The sequence below is a fragment of the Brassica oleracea genome, chromosome C9 (genome assembly GCF_000695525.1).
Source record: "Brassica oleracea var. oleracea cultivar TO1000 chromosome C9, BOL, whole genome shotgun sequence".
NCBI lineage: Eukaryota > Viridiplantae > Streptophyta > Magnoliopsida > Brassicales > Brassicaceae > Brassica > Brassica oleracea.
In genome coordinates, this window is record NC_027756.1 from 45,402,849 (window position 1) to 45,416,000 (window position 13,152).

General features: G+C 37.8%; 2 protein-coding genes and 1 pseudogene across 2 annotated transcripts; 1 reads left to right on the forward strand and 2 right to left on the reverse strand.

Moving 5' to 3' along the window:
• Positions 1-1,471: 1,471 nt before the first annotated feature.
• Positions 1,472-3,740, forward strand: LOC106313803 (annotated as a pseudogene).
• Positions 3,741-6,351: 2,611 nt separating this feature from the next.
• LOC106312916 (26S protease regulatory subunit 8 homolog A) lies at positions 6,352-9,196 on the reverse strand. The gene is made up of 9 exons (XM_013750609.1): positions 8,874-9,196; positions 8,346-8,443; positions 8,011-8,235; positions 7,849-7,911; positions 7,601-7,764; positions 7,108-7,264; positions 6,922-7,020; positions 6,716-6,826; positions 6,352-6,652 (listed from the first exon to the last, which is right to left on the reverse strand). Exons 1-9 carry the CDS (start codon positions 9,073-9,075, stop codon positions 6,512-6,514), a joined length of 1,260 nt encoding a protein of 419 aa, XP_013606063.1. The 5' UTR covers positions 9,076-9,196; the 3' UTR covers positions 6,352-6,511.
• A 929-nt stretch (positions 9,197-10,125) lies between these two features.
• Positions 10,126-11,538, reverse strand: LOC106315149. The gene is made up of 2 exons (XM_013752907.1): positions 11,531-11,538; positions 10,126-10,564 (listed from the first exon to the last, which is right to left on the reverse strand). The coding sequence occupies exons 1-2, from the start codon at positions 11,536-11,538 to the stop codon at positions 10,126-10,128; spliced, it is 447 nt and encodes a 148-aa protein (XP_013608361.1).
• Between the last annotated feature and the right edge of the window lie 1,614 nt (positions 11,539-13,152).

Consider the following 13,152-nt stretch of genomic DNA (forward strand, 5'->3'; position numbering starts at 1 on the left):
TTCTCCTCTCCAAGCTCGACCATCCTTATCACTGTCTCCAATGTTTTGACAAAGTTCAATGTTTTCACTCCTTAAAGCACCGCAACCATCCGCAGCGACATGATCCGTTCTTCTAACACAAGACTCCTTTGACGGCTTCACAAACTCTGCTCGATTTATCTCAGGAACTTCTTCATCCTCAACATTACTTGAATCCCATGGCTCCTTATTCAAATCGATATTGACTCGTTCCTTTTGATTTACACCAGAAACAGAGAACATCACACACAAGGTAGTAGACGATTCCCTCTTTGCATATGATTCCCTCTTTGCATAGCCACAAAATTAGATGCTTGCCGATCATTGGTGATAATAATTGGAGGATTCCCTCTTTGATTCAACAACGAATAACTGAACTCGACATTAATGGCATTATGGTCCACCCCATAATCCTCACACACCATGATCTTGAGCTGCTTCAACGTAGTAGTAGTTGCTAATGTTACCATTCGACCACGCCTTTCTTTGTCTACCACGAAACTCCAGTCATCACTGCAACTACACATCTATTCACTAGATTTAACATAGATTAGAACCATGTTGTATTGATAGAGAAAAGAGAGATGATTATGTCGATGAAGAAGAGAGAAACACAAAGAACGACGACAAAAGATCGTGGGAGAAGGAGAAAAACGTGGGAGAAAATATTCTTGGAGATATTTAGGGAAGATTTAGTTTACATTTATGAAACATCTTTAACCGAATATGGAAGTTTCCATATTTTCGGATTTTCCGTAGAATATATAACCTAGGTAAGTCAGAACACAGTAGAGTAGATGTGGAGCATATTCTCACCTAAGCGCCACATAAGGTAAAAGACAGAACATATCATGGCACAAAATATAGATAAGGTATATCACTGCTTTGCGGCTATATGTCGTTATCAAGCTGAAAGTGTACTGAAGACATCTTTCTTGATTATAACGTAACATAACCTAGCCTTGGTTAGAATATATAAGAAAAGATAGGTTACGTTGTATATCGAAAATATATCTATGTATAAAACTTAGTATCTGATTTCTAGACTAAGTAGATGACTAGAATGAGTATTGTAACTGTAGCTAGAAGATGAAATAAAATATGATTCCACTTTTTTTTAAAAAAAATTTAAACATGTATATTTTCATAATTATGTTTCCAATTGTTTTCATATTTTTTAATATTTTTAAAATTCGATTTACTATTTTTTCCATAAAATAAGGGTAAAATACATCCAAAATTGCCCAAAATATCAGAAATACTATTGTGACACTTTAAAAGTTCAAAGTGTACCATTTATCCAATTTTCCCTAATAAATAGGCATATAAAAATCGACTAATACCCAGATCAGCATCAAGTCAAAACCCAACTCAATTAATCTCGGTTTAAATTCTTGTATTATATAGTACTTCCGACGAAATTGCTCGTATAATTCGGTTTGATTCAGACCGGTTGAATGAAATTGAATCGGTTTGGTCGATAAAGTTGCGCTTGTGTTCGTTGTCACTGAAAGCTCGTGTCTTGGCTCTTCGGGAGGGTTTAGAGACATTAAGACAGTGTGAGCTTTGAGCTGGGGAAAAGGAACGATGTTGATGACTCGGATTCGGAGTGCCAAAGCGTTGAGATCTGTTGGGCCTCTTCTGCTGGAGACAGGTACCCTGAGAACTTCTTTACTCCACAGCTCATACGAGTTCTTGTGTTTCGCCTGCGAACGAGGCTTTTCTAGCGGTGTCAGCAGCAATAGAAATCTCTCCTACAGAGAGAGATTGAGAAGTGGGATTGTTTGGTATCAAGAAAGATGATGCTGTTTCTCTGTTTTTCGATCTCGACCTCTTCCTAGAATCGTAGATTTCAGTAAACTGTTTAGTGCAGTGGCCAAAACAAAACAGCATCTTCTCGTGTTACACGTCTCTGCAAGCAAATGGGATTGCGCATGGTATCCACACGCTAAACATTGTCATCAATTGCTTCTGCAGGCTCCAGAAACTTGGTTTTGCTTTTGCTGTTATGGGTAAGATGTTGAAACTTGGATATGATCCCGACACAGTCACATTTTCGACTTTGATAAACGGTGTATGTCACGGGGGTAAAGTTTTTGAAGCTGTGGAATTAGTTGAACGGATGGTGCAAATGGATGTTATTCCAAATTTCATTGTGCTTAACACTATTGTCAATGGACTTTGTCTCCAAGGTAAAGTGTCTGAAGCTATGGCTTTGATAGATCGAATGGTGGAAAACGGATGTCAACCCGATGGAGCTACCTATGGTCCGATTTTGAATATAATGTGCAAGTCAGGTAACATTGCATTGGCCTTGGATCTGCTCAGGAAGATGGAACATAGAAAGGTCAAGCCTCAAGTAGTCACATACAGTATGATCATCGATAGTCTTTGCAAAGATGGGAGCCTCGACGATGCACTTGGCCTTTTTAATGAAATGGAAACCAAAGGGATCAAAGCTAATGTCATTACCTACAACTCTCTCATAGGAGGCTTCTGTAGTGCCGGAAGATGGAATGACGGTGCAGAGTTGCTGAGGGATATGATTACAAGGGAAATCACCCCCAACGTTGTCACTTTCAGTGCTTTGATTGATAGTTTTTTGAAAGAGAGAAAGCTTACTGAGCCTCAAGAGTTGTTCAATGAGATGATCACAAGAGGTATAGATCCTGATACCATTGCATATACTTCTTTGATACATGGAGAACCGATTAGATGAGGCCAACAAGATGCTGGATCTGATGGTTAGCAAGGGATGCGATCCTAACATTTTGACGTTTATTATCCTTATAAACGGATATTGTAAGGCTGGATGGGTTGAAGATGGTATGAGACTTTTCCGCAAAATGCCTCTGAGAGGAGTGGTTGCCAATACAGTCACTTATAGCACTCTTATCCAAGGATTTTGTCAGTCAGGAAAACTTGACGTTGCCAAAGAAGTCTTCCAAGATATGGTTTCTCAAGGTGCTAATCCTGATACTGTGACCTACAAAATATTGCTGGATGGGTTGTGTGACAATGGAGAACTAGAGGAAGCCCTGGAAGTACTTGAAAAGATGCACAATTGTAAGATTGATCCTGATATTTGTATATATACTATCATCATTCACGGGATGTGCAATGCTAGTAAGGTCGATGATGCTTGGGATCTATTCTGTAGCCTCCCTCTCAAAGGAGTGAAGCCCAATGTCAAGACATTCACCGTAATGATTCGTAAGAAAGGGTCACTGCCTGAAGCAAACATGTTGCTTAGAAAAATGGAGGAAGATGGGATTGCGCCGAATGATTGTACATACAACACAATAATCCGGGCACATCTCCTAGGTGGTGACTTAGCAACATCAGCTAAACTTATAGAAGAAATGAAGAGTTGTGGGTTCTCTTCAGATGCTTCCACTGTAGAGATGGTTATGGATATGTTGTCGGATGGTAGATTGGACAAAAGCTTTTTGGATATGCTTTCTTAGAATGTTTGGATCTAATCCGCAAGAGACAAAGTCCCGGTTAGTAATATCTGAGGTACTTGGGGTTTAATAGTATAAAATAAAGTTTGTTTGCTTACATCTAAATAGATCTTGATGTCTTCTCCGTTTTATATTGCTTTCTTTCTTTCTGTTTTGTCATTGGTTCATTTTCAGTGAATAATGTTTGTCATCTTCAGTTGAGCATATGTGTATTGACAAATGCTCAAAGCTTTGATAAGCAATAACACTTTTGGCACTTATTCCGTCTTGAAGTTTCAGGTAATGAGAGATCTGCAATGTGTTGCTATGATCTGTTCAGACATTAATTAGAACTATGTGAATTAATTAGCCGTGAAAGTCTAAGAGAAGTTAGCTGTGAACAGTTAGTTTATCTTCTCTTGTGTTGTGATTGAATCTTGTTTTCTCTCTAACAGATTTATCAAAATGTATAGAATCATTGCTGATTGTGATCGTCCAATGGGACGGTGGTGACAGCGTGTGAGGGAGAAACAGCTTGGTTTGCCTTTGTCTCTTCCTTTTTTTTGTTTTGTTTTTGAACTGTGAGTTGGTTAATGGATCACTTGTTGTCACTCAGGATGATAGTTATAATTGATTCCCAGTTGTACATCGGTTTGTGGTCGTTTGAAGTAGTATAGTTGGGTGTATAGCTTCTTGTAGAAATAGTCTCTCGAGTTTTGAGTCTTTCGACTATATATAATATGCGCACAAAAAGTATTGGAATATGGTTCGTATTTATATTTCTTAGAATCACTGAAAGAGTTATCTCTTTGGCATTTTGCGCACTTCCTTAGATTTATTGACCGGATAAATAAGGATAGGTCCGTTATGGTTGCTCGTCACTCGTCAGAATGTTGTTGAAAACTTGTGTAGCAAAGTCAAATATTAGAAACCAACGTTTTGATATATCTAATGATAACTAATGATAGCAAAGTCAAAACTTGTATAGTGATTGTGTATTAAATAGAAGTTATATCTAATGATATATTGCTTTCACGTCTCACCTGATTCATAGAGTTGAGTTAAAGCATAGATAAGTCTCATATGTAAAGCTTCTACTCTGAATCAATAAGTTGAGTTTGAGGTTGTTTACTTATATAATTGGTTGAGTTGATATCTTTGTATACATTCTAATCGTTAACAAACAAAACAGAAGCTCGTTGATGCATTCCTCCTGAAATTTTGTCTATTGTAATAATCTAAAGCGACGTCGTTTCCTAGTCGAGATTACAACAGAAAAAATACACAAATTACATAAAAAAAGAAGATAACGACACTAAATTTGAATGAACCGGAGCATTCGGATAACCGGGTCAGATTTTCGGATTTCGGATATTTCTAAACTAGAGAAATTGATACCGATCGGATAATTTAAAATTCCGGTTCGGATACGGTTCGGCACCTGTCAGATTCGATTACATCCGAAGTAACCAAAAAATTAATGGATTTGGTCCGGTCCTTAGTATATACCAAACCATTTAACCCGATAGAACCGAATATAATCCCAAAGAACCGAAGATATTCTAAATATCCGAAAAAAACATAAACAAGATAACTAAAATTACAATACAATAACATAACATAATCATTAATATAACCAAAGAAAATTTTAATCTCCAAAATGAAAACAAGCATAATAGATTATTAGGGTTATCTTAATTAAGGTTTAATTCAGGTCTTTCGGATACCCATACGGATCTCGGATATTACCCTTATCCGACCCGGTACCCAACCAAATTTTAAACTTTATCCAACCGGGTATTTTCCTGTATCTGAATCCGATCTGAAGCCCGATTTTTTGGGTAATTACCGGTTTGGATCCGGGAAATATGCCCAAGCCTAACCGGAACTATGTATGACAATTAAGGGACTTGTACTACTGCACTTATCGCCAATTGGTTTTAAGTTGGAAGCCCAAGAAACTTATCACGGTATCAGGTCCAACACTCAGACCCATTAATCCGGTCCGGACAGTGGTCATATCATCCCATTAGCTGATGGTCCATAGAAAGCCCAGTTCCGCCGAGATTGCTAGAAAATAAAGCATTGTTTCGGAGGGGGTATGATGGATTCTACAAAATTAAAGGTTATACGCTACCATTATCTCGAGGGAGGGTGTTGAAAAGAATATTCCACATTGGAAATACGTAAGAGATTTAAGTAATATATAAGAGACTTGGACCATTGCACTTATCGCCAATTTAAGGCCAATTTATTTTAAATTGGAAGCCGAAACTTATCAGTCATTAACACATGAGCACTCAAGTCGTTACCTAAACCAAAATCTGGTTCAAATAGCTGTTGTCTCATCTGGGTACACTCCCCAAATGTCTACCTACACATGCATACTTGGATATTCGGTTCGGATTCAAATCAGTTTTTATCGGATCTTTCAAGACTTAAATATTTGGATTCATTTTTTGATCAAAAAAAAAAATATTTGGATTCATTTTTTGGTTATTGGTTCCTTTTAGTTTCATGTAAATTAAGTTCTGAATATTCATATTTATAAATACTCAAATATTTCTGGCTATAATTTAGCCAAAACCTGTCACTTATCTAAAATATAATTGAAACTAAACCATTTTAAACTTAAATTGACATTTCAAAGTAAATTTTGGATTCAGTTTCGGATTTTGGACGGCTTAGGTTCGAATTTTCAGGTCCTAGGAAAATGTATAACCCTCTATGCCCGCCTATATTGAATGAATTTGATTTACCCATCTCCCGACAAAATACTTTCCCTATGTCGGATAGAAAGATCTACATTATAGTATGTTCGTTTATCTGAATATCTGATGACTCAGTTGGAAAACTTCTATATTGTAAAGAAATAACTTGTTTGTAAAAATCGAAACTGATATGTCTTGAGACCATTTGAAAAATAAACTAATGTTTGTAAACTTTGTTTTTCAGAACGTTTAGACAACAAAACGATAAGATTTCAGAAAGAACCAACAAACAGTAAAGAAAGGCTCTGATATCTCAGGTCTAGACAACAAAGAGACTCCCTACTTCCAGAGCTTACGCAGAGACATGTTCTTCTCTGTGTCTTTCTTCATTACCTTCGCCACAGCCATTTCAAAGTCTTCCTGTGTCACGTGTACTCTCCTCTCCCTCAGAGCAAACATGCCTGCCTCCGTGCACACAGCCTGACCGTAACAACCAAAAGTATAAGAGAGAGAGAGAGAGAGAGAGAACAAAAAATATATTACCTTCAGTTCAGCACCCGACGCACCATTCATCTTCTCTGCAATCTTTTTCAGATCAATTCCACGCATCAAATTCATTTTCCTCGAGTGAATCTTCAGGATATCAAAACGTGACTGCAACACATTGTAGAAACATACACATTAGCCAAACATGTTCTACCCAAACCTATCCAGTCAAGCAACTCAATTATATGAAAATAAGTAATTACATCTTCATTTGGATTAGGGAATTCAATTTTCCTATCAATCCTTCCTGGCCTGAGAAGAGCTTGATCCAGAATATCAATACGATTTGTTGCCATCAAAACCTGTAAGTCGTTTAAGAGGATGAATGAGTGTGACTACAATTTTCAGATAAGGATGCCACAGGTTTCTTTAACACATTTTACACGTACCTTGATTTTGTTTGATGCTTCGAATCCGTCAAGTTGATTGAGAAGCTCAAGCATAGTCCGTTGCACCTCACTGTCACCGTTTCCACTTCCAGATTCCATACGAGCAGACCCGATACTGTCGATTTCATCCATGAAGATGATTGATGGTGCATGCTCCCTGAAAACCATAAACCATCAGCAATAGTATTTTTCAACACAATCATCTTCATGGATGTGTACAGTTCTGTTTGCTCCAAACAGACAATTTAGTACTGTGGCCTAAATGGTAGGCACGATGCCTCTAAAACAGATATTCATCCTTGAGGCTGTCTACACAATAGTACCAACAAAGATCATGGTCTTCATATTCTTTTCAATACTTAACACTACGTCCACCTCAGCTAATAAGTGCAGTCACTTAAGAAGATTAAACTTGTAGACAATTCCATCTTTTCCTACCCATTACTGTTTACTATGCTTGAAATATCTACTTTAGGGGTTAGCATGTGCAAACCTTGCCATCACAAAAAGCTCTCTGACCATTCTAGAACCTTCTCCAATGTATTTCTGGACCAGCTCGGAACCAGAAACTCTGATGAACGTACAGTCAGTGTGATGTGCCACAGCCCGAGCTAATAGTGTTTTCCCAGTTCCAGGTGGACCATATAACAACACACCCTAGAAAGGAAGGAAGATAAAATCATCTACAATCCACTTAACATCGTTACAGTATAGAGAAGAAGCTCCGAAAGGCATGTGTACCTTTGGCTGCGCAATTCCAAGAGACTCAAACAATTCAGGGTGCTTGATTGGAAGCTCAATGACCTGATGAACAAGTAAAGATGTTAAAATATCATAAAGCAAGAAATAACAAAAGGCATAGCCCTTTTAGCTGCGCTTTTTTCTTTCACTAAGTAAGCATACCTCCTTGATTTCCTTAATTTGCTGGTCAAGACCACCAATCATGTCATATGTGGAGTCAGGAACCTTCTCAACTTTCATAAGGTTGACCAGCGGATCTACTTTACTTGGCAGAACCAGGTGAAGAACATAGCTATCATTACGGAGAGCAACTCTTGTTGATGGTGTGATCTTATTTATGTCAATACTTTTGTCAATATCAACAACATACTTCCCCTCGGGATGAACCTGGAGAAAAGATGAGTTTAAGCCTTACTGATAGCTATGTCCACAAGATTACAAAAAACAATACAAGGCCAAATTAACGTTAAATCACATGATATAAAGAATCACAGTACCTTAACCAAGACCTTGTTTTTTCCCATCACTTTAACCACTTCGCCCACATAGGAACCAGGCTCCTGAAGCAGCTGCAACTCTTCTCTGAGCATTCGTACTGTTTTCAGAAAAAGAATTCGAAGTGTCAAAAAGTATCAAAATTATAACTGATTATAAATTATAAATAATAAGAAAACCTCAAATCTTAAATTAATACTGTTATGATATGTAACCCTAAAGCTTAAACCTCTGACCATTTGTACTGTTATGTAAGTTTAAATGTGTTACTAAGCATTCAGTTTAAACAGTGAACTAAACTAAATTAAACAATGTACTGTTATGTAAGTTTAAATGTGTTACAGTCAGTAGGGATGAAACAATCTGAATAAAGAAGCTTATTTCTGCTAAAAAAATCAAAGCTCAGAAGTAGACAAAGTTAGGCACAGTTCAAGAAAAGATCCAAGATCCCAATGGCCACCCAACCAAGGAAAACGAAATCGAAAGCCATCCGAAAATTAGGGTTAAGGGGGATGATGAAGAAAGAGGACCTCGAGAATTGAGTTCATTCCTCTGAGCTTCAAGGCGATTGAGGTTGTTGGTTTTCTGGCGGAGCTGGCGCTGGAGCTCGTGGATGTGCTGGAGGTAGTACTGCTTAAGCCCTTCCCCTTGTTTCGCCACCGCTCCCTTGGCGTTGCAGGTTTCCTCCATCGCTGTCTCGGGACGCCTCGCCTCGACTCCTACGGCCGCCATATCGTGAGTGATTGGTGTCTCTCGGTATTTCGATTTCGGGAGATGAGAGAGAGAGAGAGATGTAGTTTTTTTTTTATCGGAATCTGAAACCCTCGCGCAAACATTAATTCACCTAAAGCTAAATAATAATACGCGATATCTGTTAATTAGGTGAAAAGGAAATTCACTCAGCAATAGAGGAACCTTCTCGTTGCTTTAGAGCACCTCCGTCCATTAAGACTTCTAATGATTTCTAATGATTAAATTAAGAGTAAATAAGGTGATTTGACAAGTTTGGAATCTTGGTAAGTGGAAACAAATTTTCCCTCCTCCAATGGTAGAATCTCATAGAGTTCTCTCTGCAACAAGTCTCCTTTCCATCTTTTTTTGTCATCCTTGTGATTTAATCATCGCATGTATGCATTTCACAAACTAATTTATTTCCGAGCATTCATTTTTGTACTCTTCTTCATGATGGTGATCATATTAGTGTGTTAAAAAGACGAGGTTCTGATTTCTTTTATCATCAATAGGGAAGTGTTGAAGACAAGGAGTTGGGCAAACAGCAGCTTCTGTACAGACTTACAGAAACAAGCACCACAAAAACTAGCAGTGTCATACGGTCCTCAACGTATTTAGGACATGACAATAGACTGTCATGTCTACAAAACGCATTCTAAACTATCTACCATGAATCTATCAGCGTAAATGGAGAAAAATTCAATTGCCACCAGGTTCATGATCGTGTACTATTAATACTTTTAGAGCAGGAAGCAAATGTTGACACAAGTGTACATATCACACACATAGTTCCAACTTCAATGTCTAAATGCTGCTACAATAAAATTAAGACAACCATGCTTCTCCTAAACAGCAAAATATGCTCGAGTCTAGCAACTGGTAAATTATTATCACACTCCAAAACTATCTACCATGACTATATCAACACAAATGAAGTACAAACGATAAGTTTGGATACTAACTTGATCATAAAGTGTGAATTAATCTATATAAGTACACCTAGAAAAAGGCAACACTTGGGAACAAAAAAGAAATAAAGAAGAAGCTCTCTCACCTACGTGAAAAGCCACCGCTTCGCTGGCTCTGTTTCATGAAAAGAGCCCTCTCTCTTTCCTTCTCAACCCTCTCCCTCTTCAACCGCTCTTCCCTCAGCTCCTTCAAGCTCTTCTTCCCACTCTTCTTCTTAGATTCACTCCTACGTCCACCATCCTCCTCCTCCTCCCCTTCACCACCAGCTCTATCTTCATACTCACGTTTGTTCTCAACGTACCAAGGAAGCTTCACTCCTTTACCAGCAACACCGTACCCCAACCTATACTTCTCCTCATCCGGATCCCCTGCCCTCGCTGCAGCATCTTTCGCAGAGGTTCTCGCGGTCGCAGCAGCTTCTTTCCTCACCTTCTTCTTCCTGTGATCTTCCTCCTCCCCAGGCTTACCATCATCCTTCTTCGGTGTTAGCTCGATGGGGTCGAAGATCTTGATCCTCCTCCTTCTCCCATTCACGAAATCGAAAGGATGATTTTACCTACCAGAGAAAGAGATCGAAATGAGATTCGAGAGAGAAGCGGAGTCTTCGAGAATGGAGGAGAAAGAAAACTGATTTCGCACAAACGAAGGAGAGAAACATTAATGTGCGTTCCAATTACAAGATGACACGTTAGGGTGTCTTACTGATTCTAAAAAGCCCACGTTTGGCAGCGGTTCTCTGTTTATTTAGCATTTTTCATTTATTTTTATTTTTGCTTTTGGTTAGAACCTGTATTAAACTACACCGATGGAGGTGCTCTTAGTGTCTTTAAGGTCTCTCATCCTTTTAAATATTAATTCATTTTATATTTTTAAATGATCAAAAGAAAAATAATTCATACATAATAACTGTTTTTTTTTTGTTTAATTCTTACATAACTATTATTTAGTCTCATAGCTCATAGGAAAAAAAATAAATAAAAATAAATACAAAAGCCCACAATAGTCCGGTCTAACAAATCTTTGTTTGAATATGCTTCATGGATCTTCCTATTTAGAAAGAGCATGTTTGAATATGCTTCATGGATCTTCCTATTTAGAAAGAGCATGAATCACTTGGATCTTATAAAACAAAGGACAAAGAACAATAGTAAAACGTTCTTTTTTTTTTTTTGATAACTCTGGTATCTGGGCAGCCACATTCCCAACTATCCCCCCGAAAGGGATCCAGCGCCCCAACGGAAGGGATGTTAAATCCGTTGTGGCCAAGGCTCGAACCCGAGTGGCGGACAGTACAGCTGTACCTCCTTTACCACCAAGCTACGAGCGCTTGGTTTAGTAAAACGTTTTTTATCAAGATAAAATGATTATAGTGTAAGTTACGTCGGAAGAATTGAAAATGGTCTGGATATCGATTTAGAAGATGTACATGCTACAGATCCAGAACATCTTAATCATTCAAAATAATATAAAAAATACATATAACTACTTTCTCATTTTTCGAAATCAAAATTATTGTGGTAAAACAGATAGTGCTTCAGAGTAAGAGAATAAAATACAAATATGAAATATGTGAAATTTTATAGAAATTGCAAGGTACTCCCTTGATAATCTCCCCGGAAATTCCATATATCTAACCAATCTCTAATAACCTAATGTTTGTATATCACTTTTTTGTTTACATTGTGATAAGTCTTTTGATCAAAACAGTTTTGACACAGGAAGATGGTAAATCTTGGATGTAGTTTGTATCAACTTGTAAACTATATGTAGTGAATTTTTATCAGTTAAATATGATGCCGATGAAAGACTATAAGATGTTGTGATGTTCTCACTTAAGGTTTATCTAGTTTGATATGCAACTTCAAATGTATACATAAATGTTACAAAACTTTCAACTACAGATGTGGTGGAGCTGGTGAATAATTTTTTGATTACAGGCGATCTGGATCCAAGGATAAATTTAACTAATATTTGTATGATACCAAAAGTGGAGAGGCCGACAAGGATGACGGAACTAAGGCCGATAAGTCTTTGTAATGTTGGCTACAAGATCATATCGAAAGTTTTGTGTCAAAGATTGAAAAGTTGTCTTCCCAGGTTAATTTTGGAAACACAATCGGCTTTTGTGGCAGGAAGGCTAATTTCAGATAATATTCTTATTGCACAGGAAATGTTTCATGGTTTGAGAGCCAATAAGTCTTGTCAGAATAATTTTATGGCAATTAAAACAGATATGAGCAAGGCTTATGATCGGATAGAGTGGAACTTCATTGAGGCTCTCCTTTACAAAATGGGTTTTGATTCTCACTGGATCAAATTAATGCGCGAATGTATTTCCTCAGTCCAATACAGGGTTCTTATAAATGGGCAACCTCGGGGTCTTATAACCCCCCAGCGAGGTTTACGGCAAGGGGATCCCTTATCCCCTTATTTATTTATTATGTGTACGGAGGCATTAATTTCAAATATTAAAAAGGCAGAGCGGATGAAACATTTAACTGGTATGAAAGTGGCAAGAGCTTGCCCTGCAATCTCTCATTTGTTATTTGCAGATGATAGTTTGTTTTACTGCAAGGCAAAAAAGGAGGAGTGTCAGACTATTCTCACGATTCTAAAGGAATACGAAACTGTCTCAGGGCAACAAATTAATTTTCAGAAATCTTCCATTCAATTTGGACATAAGATTGAAGAGGCTAGCCGTCAAGAATTGAGGGATATTTTGGGAATCCAGAATTTAGGTGGAATGAGATCTTATTTAGGACTGCCAGAAAGTCTAGGTGGCTCTAAAGTACAAGTATTTGGCTTTGTACAAGAACGGCTGAATAGTAGGGTTAATGGATGGACCTTTCGTTTTTTTACCAAGGGTGGAAAAGAGGTGATCATTAAATCAGTGATTACGGCTTTGCCAAACCATGTGATGTCTGTGTACCGGTTGCCGAAAACTACAGTGAAGAAGCTCACAGGTGCAGTCGCCCAATTTTGGTGGAGTCCAGGAGGTAGCACAAGAGGTATGCATTGGAAATCATGGGATAAAGTATGTGCCCATAAAGACAATGGTGGGTTGGGTTTTAAGGATTTGACTGATTTTAATATGGCAATGATTGGTAA

Excerpts from the sequence above, each read along its gene's own strand:
- LOC106312916 (XM_013750609.1), bottom strand. The coding sequence starts at position 9,075 with ATGGCGGCCGTAGGAGTCGAGGCGAGGCGTCCCGAGACAGCGATGGAG. Across the intron at positions 8,444-8,873 it reads GAATGAACTCAATTCTCGAG|TACGAATGCTCAGAGAAGAG; the intron begins GTCCTCTTTCTT and ends TTCTGAAAACAG. Across the intron at positions 8,236-8,345 it reads AAAACAAGGTCTTGGTTAAG|GTTCATCCCGAGGGGAAGTA; the intron begins GTACTGTGATTC and ends TCTTTTCTCCAG.